The following is a 22,098-nucleotide window of genomic DNA, read 5'->3' on the forward strand; positions in this document are numbered from 1 at the left end:
AAGCACCAGTTTTAAATATACAGGTTATTCAGTGTGACTTGTATCCCTCATTTACTCAAATGTATTTTTTCTTTAATTCTTTCGTCACCCGTGGTTATATATTTACTGGGATATGTCATAACATTCCCTAGTTCTGAATGTTTTAGTATGTTTGTATTTCTGTTGGCTGAGCCCTTCCATGTCCGTGTGTAGCTTGTGATGGAGTTCTGTGGAGCAGGTTCCGTGACGGACCTGGTGAAGAACACCAAGGGCAACTCTCTGAAGGAGGACTGGATCGCATACATCTGCAGAGAGATCCTCAGGGTGAGAAACCACACTGCACGCAACTGTGGAACCATTTCACTACAGTCTTAAGAACAAGCACCAGTGGATATATTTGCAGTGGGAAAGTAGGATTACAGACATCGAGAGGGCCTCAAACACCTTCCTGAACGCTGACCTCTTCTTCATATTCAGGGCCTCTCGCACCTCCATCAACACAAGGTCATCCACAGAGATATCAAGGGCCAGAATGTACTGCTGACAGAAAACGCAGAGGTAAAACTTGGTAAGTTCATGCTACAATGTGTTGCTTGTGTTTTGATTACATGGGTTTGTCTGAGCTTGTGTTAATGAATGTGTAAAGCTGCCCTTTATGCCTGTATGTTATCCTCCAGTGATTGTGTTTAGAGCTGCTTTCCTCAGCCCAAATGTTCTCAATTGAATACACATTTTGTTTTGTGGCTATATCTCTGGCTTAAGGTAACTAAATCATAACTTGAAACAGTTGTCAAAAAAAGAGTCACTGCGGCTATTCTGCCAGTAATACAGACTTTTTACTGCCCTGATCGTTGTGTGCAGTGGACTTCGGGGTGAGTGCTCAGCTGGACAGGACTGTGGGGCGCAGGAACACCTTCATTGGCACCCCTTACTGGATGGCCCCGGAAGTGATTGCCTGCGACGAGAACCCAGACTCCACCTATGACTACAGGGTGAGGACCTTTTCTATCCGAAACCAGGTTGTCTGCCTGTGTCACTGGGTACTAAGTCTCACCTGTTTTTCCACAGAGTGATATCTGGTCCCTGGGGATCACAGCCATAGAGATGGCGGAGGGAGCTCCTCGTAAGTACAGTATACGCCCGCCCACGCACGCACGCACATCTACCACTTTTATTACCCAATCAATCTACACACAGGCGAACAAAAAGCTTTTTCACTTAAAAGAGCACATTGTGCGTAACAAAATCCTGCAGTGGAGAGATTGAATAATGTTCTTCCCACATTATGAAACTACTCTCGACGCTAGCTCAGAAATATAGCTCTGTGTTTGAGTGAGCCCATTCTCCACTGTGCTGCTCGTGTAGGGTATGAGGTGATGGTGCTATTGATCTGTGGTGCTAGACCCCAAACCGCAGAACACAACACAAGCCAACGGAACCGCATACGGCACTCATCTCCCAACATAGCTGGCTTTGAAGGGGGATGCCTTCCTGGAGGATGTCTCCTTCTCTTTCTGCCGCTAGAAGCTCATGTTGCTGTAACCACCCAGTATGTATGACAGGCCATACAGGCAGGCCAACGGTCAAGGGCTGTTGTTGCGAGGCCTGTTATCCATGTGGTTCTGTCATGAATTATGCAACATGCACTTACTCACTTTTCCACTAACACTTTACATTTCTACTGGTGATGCAGTTGCTACTGTGGGATGAAAATGCCTGATTGTTAGCTTGCCATTTCTGTTTTTAATCACCTGACCAAACCACCCTGACGATTGCCCTCATTTGATGAAAACGACATACTTTCTGTTGTGTTGACTAAATAGCAAAAATATTTTTCCTCAGACACTTCCGCCTTCATGAGCAGGTTTGGTGGAACAGTGTGGCAAACTTTGTGTTCATTAGCCAGTATGAAAAGAAAGAAATGTACTGACACTAACCATGTGATATGGTCACTCCTGCTAAGGGCATTTTCAAATGTTCGTTATACCACGCTGTGTGCAGTAGCCTGGGGACAAGATTAAGATGTAAAAAAAACTGGAAAATGTTCATATAAAAACACATACACAGCCTGAAACATACTAAGAATAAGGAATAAAAATACATCTGTGCAAAATTTCTACATATCATGAGTAAGGAGTGACATACTAAACTTTGTTATTATTCAGGGAATTATTAGTCACATAAGTGTAGAATTACCTAACAGGGAGTTTTATTGTGGAGTTCAAAACTAACCAAACAGGTAAGACCGGCTGTGCTGGGAAGATCGAATAACAGTGTTGCAGTGTGATGCAACAGAAAGATCAGGATTAGGAAGACCACAGTGCAAGCATTCCTTGCAGAAGACGGAGGTGATCTATTACATGTTTATTAGGGATGTCCATCTTTTCATTTTAAGACTGTGACCTCTTATTCTGAGTCAGTCTCTCATAAAGCATTTTAATTCTGTGGCCTGGGTTGGTCTAGCAGTATTAACTGCTGCCTAGAGTACACACACAGTGCTTCAGCATGGGTTTGGATTTGGCCCACTGCTTTTTGCCTCAAAACAAATTTGATTTATTTAGGATGTATTTTAAATTCTGCTTAAATGAATGTTCTGTTAATTAATGACAAACAAAGGAACTGGTACTCCAGTTCCTTGCATTTTCCAGTGGTCCCCTGACGTTTTCTGTAGGTCCCCTGATGTTTTCTTTTTTTTCTTTTTATGTATTTCCTTAAGTAGCCGAAGAGCTTGCGGTGGTTCGTCAGATTATTACCAGATTCTACAACCGCCAGGACGCTGTAATATCTGATGGTCTGCAGGGGCTCATCTCTGTACTCTGTCAGGCACAGAATATATGGAATGTAATGGCTGCGGGTGACACTGCCCTTCCATCAGATGGGATTGGTTTTGCATTTTTGCAATATATTGCTCTCTGTGGGACTTGCAGTTAAATGTCCACTTTGTTATTTCTGGCACTTAATGAAGTCAAGTCCTTTATCTTTCTCTTCAGATCCATGGTATTTTGCCTACTATTTACTATCAACTGATATGAGGTTGTGTATGAAGCCTACAACCTATTCCTGACTGATGCATAATATTTTCAGACTTGACATGATTACTGGCTGATGGCAGGTTTTCTTATTAGGTTTGGTGACCCTTTCGACTTGGTGTCTCTTTTGGGATAGTCATTATATTAGTGCTTTTTGGTCGCAGTTGACTGGACAATCGCCATACTTGCCACCAATTATGATTGTGGCACTGTTACTGTATCTGCCTCAACTCATGTCTTTGTGATGCTTTCCCCTCCATGAACAATGCTATTACTTGGTGTTTTTGCTCCTCCTCCACTATTGATGACAAGCTGGCTTTGTTTTCTGTGTTCGGGTGAGAACTGTGAACTTTGAATGTCTCTGTCTTGCTGATGCCATGCCAGCTGTCTGGAGCTGAGTGTACTTAATTGTAGGTCCCAGCTTGCTGATTTCATGATTTATCGTAGTGGCTAACCGCCTCCCACCCTAGGCGTGACTTGTGGGGGTGTATTTTTCCCCAGCTCTGTGTATGTTCTGACATCTCACTTTTTTTCTTTTTAAATCTGCTTATTATTTTACTTATTTTATCTTGGCTCCCTTTGATGCAGTTATGTTATGCAAGTGCATTTCATTAATAGGTATCCATTATACTGCTGTCCCTAAGATATAACCAAGATCTGTGGCCAAGATTCTTCTTTGCCTCTTTTTCCTCATTGTACTTGGGTAAGATGCATTTGTGTCTGCTACCAGGACAAATACAATGCTCCACTTGTTTTGACCTTTTTTATTATGGCCCTCATAGTGGTATCTGGTATATTTAGGAAGCAGTGGGAATACATAAAACAGTTCTTTAGACTTCTAAGTATGAATGCCCATTTGTTTTGTTTAATCTCATGAAAATCCTTGGGGGTGGCAATCATTTTAATACCATAAAAAATATATACAGTGGGGAGAACAAGTATTTGATACACTGCCGATTTTTTCAGGTTTTCCCACTTACAAAGCATGTAGAAGTCTGTATCATAGGTACTTTTCAACTGTGAGTGACGGAATCTAAAACAAAAATCCAGAAAATCACATTGAATGATGTTTAAGTAATTCATTTGCATTTATGCATGACATAAGTATTTGATACATCAGCAAAGCAGAACTTAATATTTGGTAAAGAAACCTTTGTTTGCAATTACAGAGATCATACATTTCCTGTAGTTCTTGACCAGGTTTGCACACACTGCAGCAGGGATTTTGGCCCACACCTCCATACAGACCTTCTCCAGATCCTTCAGGTTTCGGGGCTGTCGCTGGGCAATACGGACTTTCGGCTCCCTCCGAAGATTTTTAATTGGGTTCAGGTCTGGAGACTGGCTAGGCCACTCCAGGACCTTGAGATGCTTCTTACGGAGCCACTCCTTAGTTGCCCTGGTTGTGTGTTTTGGGTCGTTGTTATGCTGGCAGACCCAGCCACGACCCATCTTCAATGCTCTTACTGAGGGAAGGAGGTTGTTGGCCAAGATCTCGCGATACATCCTCCCCTCAATACAGTGCAGTCGTCCTGTCCCCTTTGCAGAAAAGCATCCCCAAAGAATGATGTTTCCACCTCCATGCTTCACGGTTGGGATGTTGTTCTTGGGGTTGTACTCATCCTTCTTCTTCCTCCAAACACGGCGAGTGGAGTTCAGACCAAAAAGCTCTTTTTGTCTCATCAGACCACACGACCACCTCCCATTCCTCCTCTGGATCATCCAGACAGTCATTGGCAAACTTCAGACGGGCCTGGACATGCGCTGGCTTGAGCAGGGGGACCTTGCGTGTGCTGCAGGATTTTAATCCATGATGGCGTAGTGTGTTACTAATGGTTTTCTTTGAGACTGTGGTCCCAGCTCTCTTCAGGTCATTGACCAGGTCCTGCCGTGTAGTTTCAGGGCTGATCCCTCACCTTCCTCATGATCATTGATGCCCCACGAGGTGAAATCTTGCATGGAGCCCCAGACCGAGGGAGATTGACCATCATCTTGAACTACTTCCATTTTCTAATAATTGCGCCAACAGTTGTTGCCTTCTCACCAAGCTGCTTGCCTATTGTCCTGTAGCCCATCCAAGCTTTGTGCAGGTCTACAATTTTATCCCTGTTGTCCTTACACAGCTCTCTGGTCTTGGCCATTGTGGAGAGGTTGGAGTCTGTATTGAGTGTGTGGACAGGTCTTTTATGCAAGTAACGAGTTCAAACAGGTGCAGTTAATACAGGTAATGAGTGGAGAACAAGAGGGCTTCTTAAGGAAAAACTAACAGATTGGTGAGAGCTGGAATTCTTACTGGTTGGTAGGTGATCAAATACTTGTCATGCAATAAAATGCAAATTAATTATTTAAAAATCATACAATGTGATTTTATGGATTTTTGGATTATTTAGATTCCGTCACTCATAGTTGAAGTGTACCTATGATAAAAATTACAGACCTCTACATGCTTTGTAAGTAGGAAAACCTGATCAAATACTTGTTCTCCCCACTGTAGCTCATTACCTGGGTTAATTTTAAACAGTAACTCCGGGGTTGACAAATTCTAAAATATTTTATTGCAACAAGCCACACTTGTATGAAAGCTGCATGAAATCAGGGAAACCATTTCACCCACAGGTTCTAATATTAACTGGGGGACCTTCTCTCTGCTCCTGGAGATTTTTCAAATACCTGTATACATCTAAATCAGACCTTAGTCCTTAAAACGTGCAGAACATGCCAGAAGGATGACAATCTCTGCAGCACTCCATCAATCAGGCTTTTATGTTAGAATGATTAGATTGAGCCACTCCTGAGTAAAAGACTTAGGAGATGCCATCTGAATGAGTCTGAGTGCATGAGGAAAAAGATTGTCTGGCCTGATGAGATCCAAATCAAACAATAGCATTCAGGCCAAGGATTACATGTAGCGAAAACAAGGTAGTGCTCATCACCCCTTCATTCTTCTTTTTCTTTCTCTACAGCTCTGTGTGATATGCATCCGATGAGAGCTCTGTTCCTCATCCCCAGGAATCCCCCTCCTAAACTCAAGTCCAAGAAGTGGTGAGTTGCTATTGAGTTGGTTACTGCTGGGTTTTTCTTCCTGAAATAATCACACCCTCCCTCTCTCTGCAGTGATATGATCCCATAGTTACCCTAGTACTGCTGTAATTTATGGGACTATTGAAGTCTAGCACCAGTTGTACTTGATTTACTTCATATATTTGTAAGACTAATATAGTATAGAATAATATAGTTTTTTGGGGCGTTCTGTATTGTGTTCTCAGAAAACAGGAATGTACGAAGGAATTGTCAGACCTCAAACACGAGTCAACAAAGAATTACATCTGAGTAATCATGTCAATTATATAATGAATACGACAAGAATGACTGATAAATACATTTAATATAATGCTCATACAGCTTTCTTTCAGTTGACCTAAATGACATGCTGTTGTCATTGTTACCAACTGTACTGCATCCCCTAACCCTCAAATACACCATGATGAAAATCAATCAATCAAATGTATTTATGAAGCCCTTTTTACAACAGCAGTTGTCACAAAGTGCTATTACAGAAACGCCCGGCCTTAAACCCCAAGGAGCAAACAACAGTAGTGTTGAATTTCAGTGGCTAGGAAAAACTCCCTAAGAAGGCTGAAATTTAGGAAGAAACCTAGAGAGGACCCAGGCTCAGAGGGGTGACCAGTGAGTTATTAAGAGTCCAATTGGAATAATTTATAAATGCATGAGGGCTAAAAATGCTGATTAGATTAAACTTTATTATCGTTGAACAAGTACAGTACAATGAAATGCAGTTTAAAGATGTAGCCTACCTTTATTACACATTTTTTAAGTAGTTTCACCTTTCCCTACCAACTGCCTGTTACTCAACACCCCCAACTCATCTGAGACAGACATGCGTTGCCCCCCCCCCCCCCCCCACCTCAGCTGACTCTGACCTGCATTATCCCCGCCCCCACTTTCAGGTCTAAAAAGTTTATAGACTTCATAGAGGGATGCCTGGTGAAGACATACACCAGCCGGCCATCCAACGAGCAGCTCCTAAAGCACTCGTTCATCCGAGACCAGCCCACGGAGCGCCAGGTCCGCATCCAGCTCAAAGACCACATCGACCGCACACGCAAGAAGAGGGGAGAGAAGGGTGAGCCAGAGGAAGGAAGGGCTGGCCTGAGTCTGCCGTTGGTAGTGGGCGGAGGTTGTGTGTGCGCCTACAGCCGTGTCTTTGTGCACGATAGTTGATTTGGACCAGGGCTGGCCAACCCTGTTCCTGGAGAGCCACGGTCCTGTAGATTCTTCAGCCTCATCTGTGACTAACCTGAGTCTGCTTTTCATCCAACTACTAATTAGAATCAGGTGTGCTGAATAAGAGTTGGAGAGAGAACCTACAGGACTGTGGCTCTCCAGGAACAGGGTTGGCCAGCCCTGGTTTAGACTCAGGACTGGGGTGTGTTATGGTCATAAGTGCAGATGTTCTGTACTAATATTCCGTGTTTTTTCCATCCCTGTTCTTTCTAAACTGCTACCTTTTGTTTCAGAGGAGACCGAGTATGAGTACAGTGGCAGTGATGAGGAGGATGAGAACCGTGGGGAAGACAGGGAGTCCAGGTAACACAATACTACCCCAACAACATTACTACCATTTAAAATACCACAGTAAATACCCCCAACAACATTACTACCATTTACAATACCACAGTAAATACCCCAACAACATTACTACCATTTAAAATACCACAGTAAATACCCCAACAACATTACTACCATTTAAAATACCACAGTAAATACCCCCAACAACATTACTACCATTTAAAATACCACAGTAAATACCCCCAACAACATTACTACCATTTAAAATACCACAGTAAATACCCCCAACAACATTACTACCATTTAAAATACCACAGTAAATACCCCAACAACATTACTACCATTTAAAATACCACAGTAAATACCCCAACAACATTACTACCATTTAAAATACCACAGTAAATACCCCAACAACATTACTACCATTTGAAATACCACAGTAAATACCCCAACAACATTACTACCATTTAAAATACCACAGTAAATACCCCCAACAACATTACTACCATTTAAAATACCACAGTAAATACCCCAACAACATTACTACCATTTAAAATACCACAGTAAATACCCCCAACAACATTACTACCATTTAAAATACCACAGTAAATACCCCCAACAACATTACTACCATTTAAAATACCACAGTAAATACCCCCAACAACATTACTACCATTTAAAATACCACAGTAAATACCCCCAACAGCATTACTACCCTTTAAAATACCACATTAAATACCCCCAACAGCATTACTACCATTTAAAATACCCCAACAACATTACTACCCTTTAAAATACCTCTGTGAAATAAATCCAGTGTTCGGAGATTAATTCATTCATATTTTGTGTCTCTACTGCAATTCCTCCAGCACCACCACGTCTGTCTATCTGAATGCTCCTCTGTGATCCTTTTACTTCCCTCTGTTCTCCAGTACCTCCATCCTGAACGTGCCTGGCGAGTCAACATTGAGGCGGGACTTCCTGCGTCTGCAGCAGGAAAACAAGGAGCGATCAGAGGCCCTGAAAAGACAACAGGCCCAGCTGGCTGCCCAACGCCGAGACCCAGAGGAACACAAGAGACAGCTCCTGCATGACCGACAGAAACGCATAGAGGAGCAGAAAGAACAGCGCCGCCGTCTGGAGGAGGTAATGCAAACAAACGCAGACACTCAGACGGACTCAGACATTCAGACAGACGGTAGCTGACCTACGGACGCAGGTACTCGGACAGACACTGACAAAGAAACAGACCGCTTTATCAACTGATGTTAGTGTTCTTTAGCTGGCTCAGTCACACCACGATATTACCCTTTCAGAAGCAAAAGCTGTGACCAGCATGGTTCATCTGACTTAATCCCACCTTACAAAGGATGAATCATCCAAAGCCTTTTATACAGCTATTTATGTGGTACCCAGAGTATTTGAAATGTTCGCAGTAGCCAGGTTTCCTGGCCATTGGCAAGCTTTTATATACATTTCATAACACACTACACTGTCACTGTGATTGGAGATAACAAACAAAGCAGGGTATGATGCTTGCTAATCTAGCAAACATTTTATGCCAACTGTTTTCTTATATGTATTTTTTTTACAAATGATCATTATACATTTGACCTAATTTGGGAGTTCTCCAACCACACATGTAGAATAAAATCCAGTGAACTCGAAGTGTTTGCTCAGTTTCATGAAGGGTGCTAAGTGAATGCAAAAAAATAAACAGAACAAACAATGAGTCAACTTCTGGGCTCAAATATAAGGGGGAACTGTATACTTTTATGTCAACACAATTTCTGAAACTCAAATTAGCTTATTGGGTAGCATGATTTTTTTCTGCAAAACATTGGCAATCTCGCTTGTGGTATAATGATACCTGAGCAAACTTTATGCTTTCTATATAGCCACATGTATAGGGTAGTGGCACTGGACAGACAGAGCTTCCTATGTGTAACCTTGAAGCTAAAAAGATAACTGCTAACTAGCTTGTCATTTTAGCTAACCATACAATGTTTGGTTTGGAATTTCCATTTTTATAGCATATCCTGCCATGGTATAACTATAACCGAGCAAACAAATGCTTTTTAGATACTTTCTCAGGCTTGTGGTGCCAGACTGGGATACATTTTCTGTCGCTTACTCGCTTAATACTTATTGAAAGCTTACCTGGAGGTGAAACGGCAGGATTTTCAACAGCTTGATTTTCAATTCCATATTAGCACATGTATTCATCCATCACATGACAGCGATGACCCGTGAACATCATCTGAGTTTCTTTGAGACCGGCAAGGCAAAAAGAGAGGACAAAAATAAATGTTTAAATCATGAGGAAAACACCAATAGTGAGTGTGAATGTGTTGACAACAATAAACTATTTCTGAAGGACTCCATTTAAAAAGAACATCTTTCTTAAATACCCTTTATTTTATAATTAGCATTTTAAAATTGAAATTTTAAAGCATAGGTTTTCCTAGACAGAAAGCACCACTTAACCACGTAAAGCACCACGTAATGTCAAAACTTTACTGAAATGTACTATATGTCCAGAAGTAGGTGGACACCTGACCATCACAGCCATATGACCTTGTTGGACATCACATTTTAAAACCATGAGCATTAACATTAAGTTTGGCCCCCCTTTCCAGCTATAACAGCCACCAAACAGTAAAGGGTCTTCCCCAAACTGTTGCCAAAAAGTTGAAGTCCCCAGTTGTCTAGAATGTCTTTGTATCCAGTAGCATTAAGGTGGCCCTTCACTGGAACTAAGGGACCTAGCCCAAACCCTGAAATACTGCAACAGACCCTCCTCCACTAAACTTTACCATAGGCCCTATGCATTTCTGTAGGTAGAGTTCTCCTGACATTCGCCACACCCAGATTCATCCATCAGATTGCCAGATAGTGTAGCGCGATCCAGCAATTCATATGCACAGTTCTTATGCTGATGTTGCATCCAGGAGCAGTTTGGAACTCTGTGGCGAGTGATGCAACAAATAATGAGTGATCCCACTTCAGCACTCGGTGGCCCCACTCTATGAATTTGCATGGTCTACCACTTCGTGGCTTGGCTGTTGTTGCTCCTAGACGCTTCCAATTCATGTTTATAGACCTTACCATTGACCGGGGCAGATCTAGTAGGGTAGAAACTCTCTTTTGGCACAGGTGGCATCCTATGATCGTGCCACGTGTAAAGTTGCTGAACATTTAGGTACGACCCACTGTACTGCTAATATTTGTCTATGGAGATTTTATGGCTATGTGCTGGATTTTATGGGTGTGGCTGAAACACCTGAACTCAATTAGTAGTGGTGTCCACATGCGATTGGCTATATAGTGTACTTTGGATTATGTTATTATATAAAAGAAAATACCCTATATGCTGCTATTTTTAATACTGGTTTTTGAATGGCTAGTCTATTCTAGCAGAAGTGGGCTCAAGTGACTTTTTTTTTTATCAAATTGAAAAGTAGCCTAGTAAATAATGTGGAAAGGGGGTTTTGCGGACAGTTCGTGCTTAAGGAAAGAACTGTGTAGTTTGCAGCTAACATCCTCTCAGTTTTTCCTCTTTCTCTTACCTTTAAATCCTCTCAGTGGAGCGAGGCAAGTGGTTTTATTTTGGTTTAGGCAACCGTTGTAACCGAGACGTGCAAAAGCAGGACCTCCCACTTAGTGCAGCAGTGTCACATCACTACGTCCTGGGTTATGCCACCGGCACTCAGGATTGGGAGACTGAGCAGGATACCGCTGGCCTTGCATTGGCCTGGTAAATCGTGTGGACTAGCGGGGCATTTCTTGTCTCATCACGCTCTTTGATCTCCTTGTGGTGGTTCAGGGACCTGAAGCTCGCCGCTTGTTTGGCCTCCTGGTTGAGTGAGCAGTGTGGGAACAGAAGCAGCACACAGCTTGGTGGGGCATGTTCTGCACATCCCAGTCTGACATGTTATTGAGCCTGTTGGGGGTTTCTGTGATTAGATGACAAACATATATACACATTACAAGAACTTTTGCGTGAAAGTGGCCTCCATGATAATTTCTCTCCCTTTCGCTTTCATTTTTTCCCCCTCTCAGCAACAAAGGAAAGAGCGAGAAATGGTGAGACAGCAAGAAAAGGGACCCCATCGCAGACTTGACGATATAAGGAGGGAGGAGGATAGGAGGCTGGCCGAGAGAGAGCAGGTAACCAACCACGAGAGATCAGGATCCCAGCCAGCCAATTGGGAAGGGGTGTGGGTGAAGCCTATTCTGCAGTCTACTGTAAGCCACTTTGTCTGTGGAATGTCCGTGAGCTGGTTGCCATGGCAGCAGGGATCTAAATTAGTGTGTTTATTCAGAGATGAGTTTTTGTGGGTGAGCTCAGTTTCTGCCTCTCTTCTGCTCCGTTTCCGTTCTACCTTAGTAACACACTGACTGCATTATATCACAGTCAACCTACATGCGTTTTGTAATCTACTAGCCTTCCGTTTCCCCAGAAACCTTTTGCCTCCTGCCATTGCTAATTTTTTCACACTATCTAACCAGCATCTAGTGTCTAATAAGTGATGCAATTCATTTGGTCATACGTTTAGAGCTTAACAGAGGGTCAATGTAAAAGCTAATACTACAGTAGTTTTTGGGGGGGGCGCAGTACTTTAAAGCCCAGAAAATTCCCAAAGGCTGTGTACTGACTAGTGTAGATTAGTCAAAATACACACACACACACACACCGTGGTCTATTTATATCTATCCTCTTCTTCTCCATTGTCTTTCCTTTCCCTCTTCACCCCTCCTCCACCTCTCTCTTCAGGAGTTCATAAGACATAAGTTAGAGGAGGAACAGCGGCAGTTAGAAATTCTCCAGCAGCAGCTGCTTCAGGAGCAGGCACTGCTCATGGTAACTCTCTTCCTTCCTATATCATGCAGTCACCACCTCACCTCAGCCCTAGTTCACCACTGCCCCTGTCCACGCTGCTTACCTTGCCCTCTTCCTCCTACTGGCACTTCACACCTCTCACCACTAGGGGCAACAGACTCAACTTGGATGTTTTTCACTGACATTTACTGTTTTGTACTCCTCAATTTTAGGGAAACAGTTTGGGAGAACTGGAGAATCATTTAGAGAGCTCTGAGAACAAGGCCCCTGTTTATGTACACCCTGCATGATGTCCCCATCTTTGTATGTGGGATTGTCTTCGCGTCGGGGGGGGGGAGGCGCGTGCGCGAGCATGCCAAAGTATGTGCGCTGTGTACTAGCCCTGCTCAGTCCGAGATAAGTGTACCTTATCGTGTGCGTGTGTGTGTGCCCACGTGTGTGTTTGTTTGCACGCGCAGGAGTACAAGCGAAAGCAGTTGGAGGAGCAGAGGCAGTCGGAGCGCCTGCAGAGACAGCTGCAGCAGGAACATGCCTACCTAGTGTCCCTGCAGCAGCAGCAGGACAAGAAGCCCCAACCCCTCTACCACTACAGCAAGAACCTGGAACCCAACAACAAGCCTGCCTGGGCCCGAGAGGTACCACTCTGCCCAGGAGACCGGAGGAGCGGAACGAGCTCTGACCTCGGCTTAAATAACCCTATACACTAGACCCTTTTATCACTGGTCCCCAGTCTGGAGTAACACACTCTGTTACAAGCTCACATCAATAGGTTGTGACGTTCGTATGACGTGTGATTCGTGCTGTCCGTCATATTCCCTCGTCTCTTGGCCCTCTTTTCTCTGTCTCAGGTAGAGGAGCGGAGTAAGCTCAACAGGCAGGGCTCCCCGAAAATCTGCACCACTGTCTCTGACACTGCAATCCAATCCCGCTCAGACTCCGTCAGCCAATCCGGAGGAGGCCAGGCTGCTCAGACTCCGCCTATGCAGCGACCTGTTGAACCTCAGGGGGGGCAGGGCAAGGTGGGTGGAATCTAGGGATGTTTGTGGGCTTTTCCTCTTATTACTGTGTAGTGTAAACATTTTGGTGAATTACTGGTTTATCACAGTGGCGTCCACAGTGTGTCATCAGGTTTGAGGGATGTTTGATCATTCCCTTCTCCTGCTCTTTACCCCTTCCTAATAATTATTTTTGTCCCCCACTATTAAGTTGAGGAGGAGATTGTATATCTCTGTAAAGAAGTGTGTCACACCCAGTATTTCCAACACAATTTTGGCGAAATGTGAATAAGTGATGCGTCTTGCCATAGATAATTTGCATTTACAAAAATATAGTGATGGCTATTGGCTCGTGTCAGAAGCCATAATTATGTATGCGGAAGCATTTCCAGGAGCCATCTGTCTACCCAAACAACAAACTAATCTCTAAAAATAGATTGTGCTCATCTGCTTAACACTTCTCTTAATTCCTAAAAATGATTACCATAGCTACTGCACTACAGCTATCGAATTATATTGAATGGTACCATAGGTATTGGATGTTACTGTAGATATTGTGGCTTGCTACTTTGCGACGCTACTTTCCCATAACTTGATCACGTTGTCGTTGGCTGGCTAGCCTAGAACTGAGCCTGTCTGAAGAACTCTCTGGGTTACCATCAGTGATTGCAGAACAGCAACTATCTTGTTAAAAAATTATCACAAGATCACTTCTGCATTTAAATAATTAGTTTTTAGACTGATAAAATCTGACTACTCAAACATGAGTGTTGATTATGAAGTGTGATCATGATCATTATTTTTGAATAATTAACCTGGATTGATAAAGCATCTTGTTTATCGAAATGTCATTATAGAAATGAAATAGAAAGTGGTCTGGAGGGCATTCCAACATTCATGGGGGGGTGAGGGCGGTGCGTCGTTCACGGGGAGGTGAGGGCGGTGCGTCGTTCACGGGGAGGTGAGGGCGGTGCGTCGTTTACGGGGGGGTGAGGGCGGTGCGTCGTTTAGGGGGGGGTGAGGGCGGTGCGTCGTTTACGGGGGGGTGAGGGCGGTGCGTCATTTAGGGGGGGGGTGAGGGCGGTGCGTCGTTTACGGGGGGGTGAGGGCGGTGCGTCGTTTAGGGGGGGGGTGAGGGCGGTGCGTCGTTTAGGGGGGGGGGGGTGAGGGCGGTGCGTCATTTACAGGGATAACATGTTTAATGTTGCCTTGTTTTACTTCTATTTATTTCTGCTCTTCTTTTCCTTCCGTTTCTTCCCATCCTTCTCCTTGACCCATCCTCTTCCCCTCTTATTCCTTTTATATTGTCTTGTTGCATTACATGGCAAAACAATCCCTCTTCCCCATCTTAAAACATGCACAACTGTCCCTTGTGTCTCAATCTATCATGCTTGCTCTTACTGCCCTACCCTGCCCCTACCTCCACCACTCCGTGGTACCTTCCCTGCTCCGTTACCACTGCCTTTACAGTTCCAGATGGCCCACTTGGTCCCACTGAAGCCCTACGCTGCCCCTGTCCCCCGCTCCCAGTCCCTGTGTGACCAACCCACTAAGACCATGTCCGCCTTCCCCACCCAGGACCCCTCCCCCACCCCCACCCCCCGCCCTGTCCACTCCAGGGAGCTGGTCCGACAGAACTCTGACCCTACCTCCGAGAGCCCCGCACCTCAGCCTCGCGTAAGGGAGGAGCGCGGCCCCTGGATCCGCTTGCCTGAGACCGAGCAGCCTCCCAAGGTGAGAGACTACCTGCAGGCATTTACAGCTTTTAGATGTTAACAGATAAAAGGAATGGTAAGTTGGAATATAACTCTGATATTTCTCAGATTCCTCAGAGGACTGCCTCTATTGCCACAGCACTCAACACCAACCTTTCCTCTGGCATCAGGCATCCAGTCAGAGCCAGGTAACTAAAATATTGAAATTATCTCTCCCTCCACTCGTTGTAGGTTCTGGGGGCCAAAACTTTTCAATCTCTCTTAACAGGCCAATCCTCCATAGCCAAAGCTTCTTAATAAAACAGAGATTATTGTGTTTGGCAACAAAAATAAGGAAACTAGGGTTAGTAAATAGCTGGATTCTCAGACTCTAAAAACCAGGGTCCATGTGTGTAATTTTGGGGTTCTGATAGACTCGGATCTCATGTTCACCCGTCATATCAAAGCAATCACAAAACAGTGTTCTATCAACATAAAAATATAGCCAGAACCAAGGGCTTGGTGCCCCAAAAAGAACAATAGAAGCTCATCCATGCTTTTATCTCTAGTAGGGTTGACCAAGAGAACAGAGCACATCACGGTTCTTAAATCTTTGCACTGGCTTCCACTCAGTTACAGAATAGATTTTAAGGTGGTGCTTTTCGTCTATAAACACTGAATGGTTTAGGTCCTAAGTATATTTCTGATATGTTTAAATATTATACCCCGAGCAGGGCTTTTAGATCCATGAACACAGGTCAGCTAGTAGAGCCCGGAGTTCCAACTAAACATGGCGAAGCTGCATTTAGCAGTTATGCTGCATACAACCGGAATAAAGTACCAGAAGATCTTAGATGTGCCCCAAAACATTTTAAAACACCTCTTTTCACGTGCCTATGACTGAGCGCTTAAACTTAACCAAACTATTAGCCTTACAGCTTTTATTGTTATATAGCTTCCTCACAGAATCCACAACAGAATCTTCCAGTTTAGTAAATGTTTTTATTCTATTTCGTTTTTATTCTTTCTTAAGTATTTTATTCTTTTTTGTTGTAAAGTGCATTGTATTGCTTCTATGTATGAATTGTGCTATATAAAAAAGCTTGTTTGCTTTATAGTTCCTCCAATGATGCAAATTCTGTGCACAAAAATTACAAAAACTATTTCTTTCCTGTCTCGCTCAGGAGCTTGTTTGCTGACAAATTGACGTGTGTCAAAAGGGATTACTTTGATTCCAATGCATGAATTATAGTAGATAAACTGCTGAGGCTCAATTATTGATCTTGTGTCTTCCAGCAACCCAGACCTCAGCCGCAATGACCGCTGGGAGAGAGGAGACAGCATGAACCTGGTGTCCAATCTGCCCCAGACTGGCTCATTGGAGAGGCACCGTATACTCAGTGAGTCTATCTCACTCTCTGTTGATTGTGCTGCCCTCTCCGGTGTGTTTCCCTTGATCGAACTGCTGCCTTACAGGCTGATGTTTAAGGAAGTCTGTAAAACTCTGGTTAAAATGTAAAAGAATGAGACAAAGATCATGTCTGAACTTCTTTCCATTTTTATGTGACTTATAATGTGAACAATTCAATTGAAAAACAAACTGTAATCTTCAAGGGGGAAAAATAATTACAATAACCTGGTTGCGTAAGTGTGCAAACCCTTTTATAAATGGGGATGTGACTGTGTTCAGAATTTTCTTAGTTGCCGCTCAGAGCAAAAGCCATGGTCCGCAGAGAGCTTGCAAAGCATCAGAGGGATCTCATTGTTGAAAGATATCAGTCAGGGGAAGGGTACAAAATAATTTCCAAAGCATTAGATATACCATGGAACACAGTGAAGACAGTCATCATCAAGTGGAGAAAATATGGCACAACAGAGACATTACCAAGAACTGGACGTCCCTCCAAAATTGATGAAAAGACAAGAAGAAAACTGGTCAGGGAGGCTTCCAAGAGGCCTGCAGCAACATTAAAGGAACTGCAGGAATTTCTGGCAAGTACTGGCTGTGACGGCATGTGACAACAATCTCCCGTATTCTTCATATGAATGGGCTATGGGGTAGGGTGGCAAGACGGAAACCTTTTCTTACAAAGAAAAACATCCACGCCCGGTTGACATTTGCAAAAACAAACATGAAGTCCCCCAAAAGCACGTGGGAAAATGTTATGGTCTGATGAAACCAAGGTTGAACTTTTTGGCCATAATTCCAAAAGATATGTTTGGTGCAAAAATAACACTGTGCATCACCCAAACAACACCATACCCACAGTGAAGCATGGTTGTGGCAGCATCATGGGACTGTTTTTCTTAGGGGCTGTTTTTCTTCAGCTGGAACCGGGGCCTTAGTCAGGGTGGAGGGAATTATGAACAGTTCCAAATACCAGGCAATTTTGGCACAAAACCTTCAGGCGTCCGTTAGAAAGCTGAAGATGAAGTTCACCTTTCAGCACATCAATAACCCAAAGCACACATCCAAATCCACAAAAGCATGTCTTCAACAGAAGAAGATTAACATTTTGGAATGGCCCAGCCAGAGCCCAGACCTGAATCCAATTGAACATCTGTGAGGTGATCTGAAGAGGGCTGTGCACAGGAGATGTCCTCGCAATCTGACAGATTTGGAGCGCTTTTGCAAAGAAGAGTAAGCAAATATTGCCACGTCAAGATGTGCCATGCTAATAGACTCCTACCCAAAAAGAATGAGTGCTGTAATAAAATCAAAAGGTGCTTCAACAAAGTATTAGTTTAAGGGTGTGCACACTTATGCAACCAGGTTATTGTGAATTTTTTATTTTACCCCCTCTAAGATTTCAGTTTGTTTTTTCAATTGAATTGTTCACGTTATAGGTCACATTTAAAGGTGGAAAAGGTTCTGACATGATTTATCTTTGTCTCATTTCTTTTACATCACAAGAACCTGGCATTTTAACAGGGGTGTGTAGACTTTTTATATCCACTGTAACTCAGCTCATTCTTCCATTTCTTTAAATTCATTTAGCCTTTTAAATTTAAATATTACATTAACCTATGACATGTTTTTTTAGGGAATGTACTGTCACCAGAAACATCTATGCAATATACAGTGTACAAAATATACAGTTAAGAGTTGAAACACTAACAATATAAATATTGGAGCGTGAAAACATTGGATCAGCGCAAGCAGCAGCGCCATGTACAGCTGAAGGGAGTTGAGAGGGAGATAAACGATGTGGCGTCAAGGCAAGAATGGAGAAAAAAACTATGCAACAAGGCTGTTATATATAATAATAATACATTTTATTTTTAGGCGCCTTTCTAAGCACTCAAAGTCACCATACAAGACACAAATCACAATAAAGATAAAAACAAACAGAACGATGCTAAAAGCAGATGAATCGTGATGATGAACATTGCTGAAAGCAGATGAAAAGTGATCATGTTGGATATTCCAGTGTGAAAAGATGAGTTTTCAGACGGGTTTTGCAAAAGGAAAGCGAGTTGATTACGAATGTCTGCTGGAAGAGAATTCCAGAGGCGAGGGGCAGAGCGGCTGAAGGCTCTAAACCCCATAGTGGTCAAACGGGCAGGAGGTACAGTGAGGTGAATGGAAGAAGACCTGAGAGTACGGGTGGGTATGTTGATATGAAGGAGGTCAGTGAGGTACAGAGGAGCGAGGTTGTGAATGGTCTTGAAGGTGAGGAGCAGAATCTTCAAATAAATGCAGTACTTTACAGGTATCCAACGTAACTGCTGAAGAACAGGAGTGATGTGATTAATGGAAGATGTTCTGGTGATGATACGAGCGGCAGAGTTCTGAACCAGTTGAAGTTTTTGTATACGTTTCAGAGTAAGACCGAAGTGAAGAGAGTTTCCGTAATCGATACGGGATGTAACATATATAGGCTTACAGCGCTGTTGCATTTTGTATGCAAGTCAAATTAACAAGAACATAACTTAACAACAACAGTATACAACATTACAAATTCTGTAACAATGTGTGGAATGAATATACACTCACCTAAAGGATTACTAGGAACACCATACTAATACTGTGTTTGACCCCCTTTCGCCTTCAGAACTGCCTTAATTCTACGTGGCATTGATTCAACAAGGTGCTGAAAGCATTCTTTAGAAATGTTGGCCCATATTGATAGGATAGCATCTTGCAGTTGATGGAGATTTGTGGGATGCACATCCAGGGCACGAAGCTCCCGTTCCACCACATCCCAAAGATGCTCTACTGGGTTGAGATCTAGTGACTGTGGGGGCCATTTCAGTACAGTGAACTAATTGTCATGTTCAAGAAACCAATTTGAAATGATTCGAGCTTTGTGACATGGTGCATTATCCTGCTGGAAGTAGCCATCAGAGGATGGGTACATGGTGGTCATAAAGGGATGGACATGGTCAGAAACAATGCTCAGGTAGGCCGTGGCATTTAAACGATGCCCAATTGGCTCTAAGGGGCCTAAAGTGTGCCAAGAAAACATCCCCCACACCATTACACCACCACCACCAGCCTGCACAGTGGTAACAAGGCATGATGGATCCATGTTCTCATTCTGTTTACGCCAAATTCTGACTCTACCATCTGAATGTCTCAACAGAAATCGAGACTCATCAGACCAAGGAACATTCTTCCAGTCTTCCACTGTCCAATTTGAGCTTGTGCAAATTGTAGCCTATTTTTCCTATTTAAAGTGGAGATGAGTGGTACCCATGGGGTCTTCTGCTGTCTTCCGCCTCAAGGTTGTGCGTGTTGTGGCTTCACAAATGCTTTGCTGCATACCTCAGTTGTAACGAGTGGTTATTTCAGTCAAAGTTGCTCTTCTATCAGCTTGAATCAGTTGGCCCATTCTCCTCTGACCTCTAGCATCAACAAGGCATTTTCGCCCACAGGCCTGCCGCATACTGGATGTTTTTCCCTTTTCACACCATTCTTTGTAAACCCTAGAAATGGTTGTACGTGAAAATCCCAGTAACTGAGCAGATTGTGACACTGAGCCCGTCTGGCACCAGAAACCATGCCACGCTCCAAATTGCTTAAATCACCTTTCCCATTCTGACATTCAATTTGGAGTTCAGGAGATTGTCTTGATCAGGACCACACCCCTAAATGCATTGATGCAACTGCCATGTGATTGGTTGATTAGATAATTGCATTAATAAGAAATTGAACAGGTGTTCCTAATAATCCTTAAGGTGAGTGTATATATACTACCGTTCAAAAGTTTGGGGTCAGTTACAGAAATATATAGTGTAGACATTGTTAATGTTGTAAATAACAATTGTAGCTGGAAACGGCAGCTTTTTAATGGATTATCCATCAGCAACCATCAGTCCTGTGTTCCAATGGCACATTGTGTTTGCTAATCCAAGTTCATCATTATGTTAGCACAGCTGAAAACTGTTTTGCGGATTAAAGAAGCAATGAAACTGTCTGCCTTTAGACTAGTTAAGGAGCATCAGCAATTGTGGGTTCGATTACAGGCTAGAAATGTCCAAAAACAAATAACTTTTTTCTGAAACCATGTAAGAAATTGCAGAGAAACTGAAGCTGTCATACTATGCTGTGTACTACTCCCTTCAAAGAACAGCGCCAACTGACCCTAACCAGAATAGAAAGCGGAGTGGGAGGTCCCGGTACACAACTGAGCAAGAAGACAAATACATTAGTGTCTAGTTTGAGGAACCGATGCCTCACAGGTTCTCAACTTGCAGCTTTATTAGTAAATAGTACCTGCAAAACACCGGTCTCAACGTCAATAGTGAAGTGGCGACTACAGGATACTGGTCTTTTAGGCAGAGTTGCAGAGAAAGACTTATCTCAGACAGGCCAATAAAAAAAATGATTAAGATGGGCAAAAGATCACCGACACTGTTAAGTTTTAGGTGTTCAGATTACAAAGGAGAATGTTCATGAGATGCGGACTCAATGAAAAGATGCTGGAGAAATGCTTGATGCCTTCTGTAAAGCATGGTGGCAGCAATGTGATGGTCAGGGGTGCTTTGGTGGTGGTAAAGTGGGAGATTTGTTCAGGGTAAAGGGATCTTGAAGAAGGAATTTCCTTCTACAACAGTACAATGACACAAAGCACAGCTCCGAAGTATGCAAGAACTATTAAGGGAAGGAGCAGTCAGCTGGTATTCTGTCTATAATAGAGTGGCCAAGCACAGTCACCGGATCCCAACTCTTTTGAGCTGTTATGGCAGCATCGTGATTGTATGGTTTGTACGGATTGCCCATCAAGCCAATCCAACTCGTGGGACGTGCTTCAGAATGCATGTGGTGAAATCTCTTCAGATTACCTCAACAAATTGACAACTAGAATGCAAAATGTTTGCTGGGCTGTAATTGCTACAAATGGACGATTCTTAGTTGAAAGCAAAGTTTGAAGGACACAATTATTATTTCAGTTAAAATTAAAATCGTTATTTCTATCCTTGTCAATTACTATATTTCCTATTCAGACTCATTTTGTATATGTTTTTATGGAAAACAAGACATTTCTAAGTGACTCAAACTTTTTGAACGGCAGTGTGTATATAAAGAATAAATATTTGTATGTTGGTTGCTTTTGCTTGGATCTTGTAGTGTGCATTAGCCACTGATGTCCACATGGACAACAGGGCAGATTTAAAACTATAATAGTTGGGTTTTTTTTCAAGTTTGTAGCCAGATATTATATAAAATATATCAGAGGTGTGTCTGGTAGAGCACAGGATTTTGGGTACACCCTTTGCCTAATTTTGCCAGGAAAACCCTTGTATGAGTTATTTACTGGTTTGTTACCATGGAGCAGCAGTCAGGTAGCTGTTAGCCTAGCGGTTGTGGTGTCTATTAACCAAAATTTTGCCAGATTGACTCCCAAGCAGAATATAGCAGTTTCCTAAAATATGTAAGTCACTATGGATGAAACGGTCTCCTAAATGCACATGTAAAATATTGTTTTTTAAAGCAAAAGATCAAACTATGCATTGCTACCTGC

At 43.0% G+C, this 22,098-nt stretch overlaps 1 protein-coding gene across 5 annotated transcripts in view; it reads left to right on the top strand.

The window, feature by feature from the left end:
- mink1 (misshapen-like kinase 1) overlaps positions 1–22,098 on the top strand; it is a 53,066-nt gene that overhangs the window by 12,201 nt on the left and 18,767 nt on the right. For 3 of the 5 annotated variants that reach the window (XM_029121058.2, XM_029121059.2, XM_029121060.2), the window contains 15 exons: positions 193–303; positions 457–547; positions 841–971; positions 1,048–1,102; positions 5,972–6,050; positions 6,977–7,152; positions 7,547–7,616; positions 8,531–8,744; positions 11,661–11,768; positions 12,376–12,462; positions 12,900–13,076; positions 13,290–13,460; positions 14,907–15,170; positions 15,260–15,339; positions 16,427–16,530. In XM_029121058.2, coding sequence (XP_028976891.1) covers positions 193–303; positions 457–547; positions 841–971; positions 1,048–1,102; positions 5,972–6,050; positions 6,977–7,152; positions 7,547–7,616; positions 8,531–8,744; positions 11,661–11,768; positions 12,376–12,462; positions 12,900–13,076; positions 13,290–13,460; positions 14,907–15,170; positions 15,260–15,339; positions 16,427–16,530 — 1,918 coding nt within the window. The remainder of the gene's footprint in view (positions 1–192; positions 304–456; positions 548–840; positions 972–1,047; positions 1,103–5,971; positions 6,051–6,976; positions 7,153–7,546; positions 7,617–8,530; positions 8,745–11,660; positions 11,769–12,375; positions 12,463–12,899; positions 13,077–13,289; positions 13,461–14,906; positions 15,171–15,259; positions 15,340–16,426; positions 16,531–22,098) is intronic. The other 2 variants (XM_029121061.2, XM_034293372.1) reach the window with 1 other exon arrangement.

The sequence above is a fragment of the Esox lucius genome, chromosome 7 (assembly GCF_011004845.1).
Source record: "Esox lucius isolate fEsoLuc1 chromosome 7, fEsoLuc1.pri, whole genome shotgun sequence".
Lineage (NCBI taxonomy): Eukaryota > Metazoa > Chordata > Actinopteri > Esociformes > Esocidae > Esox > Esox lucius.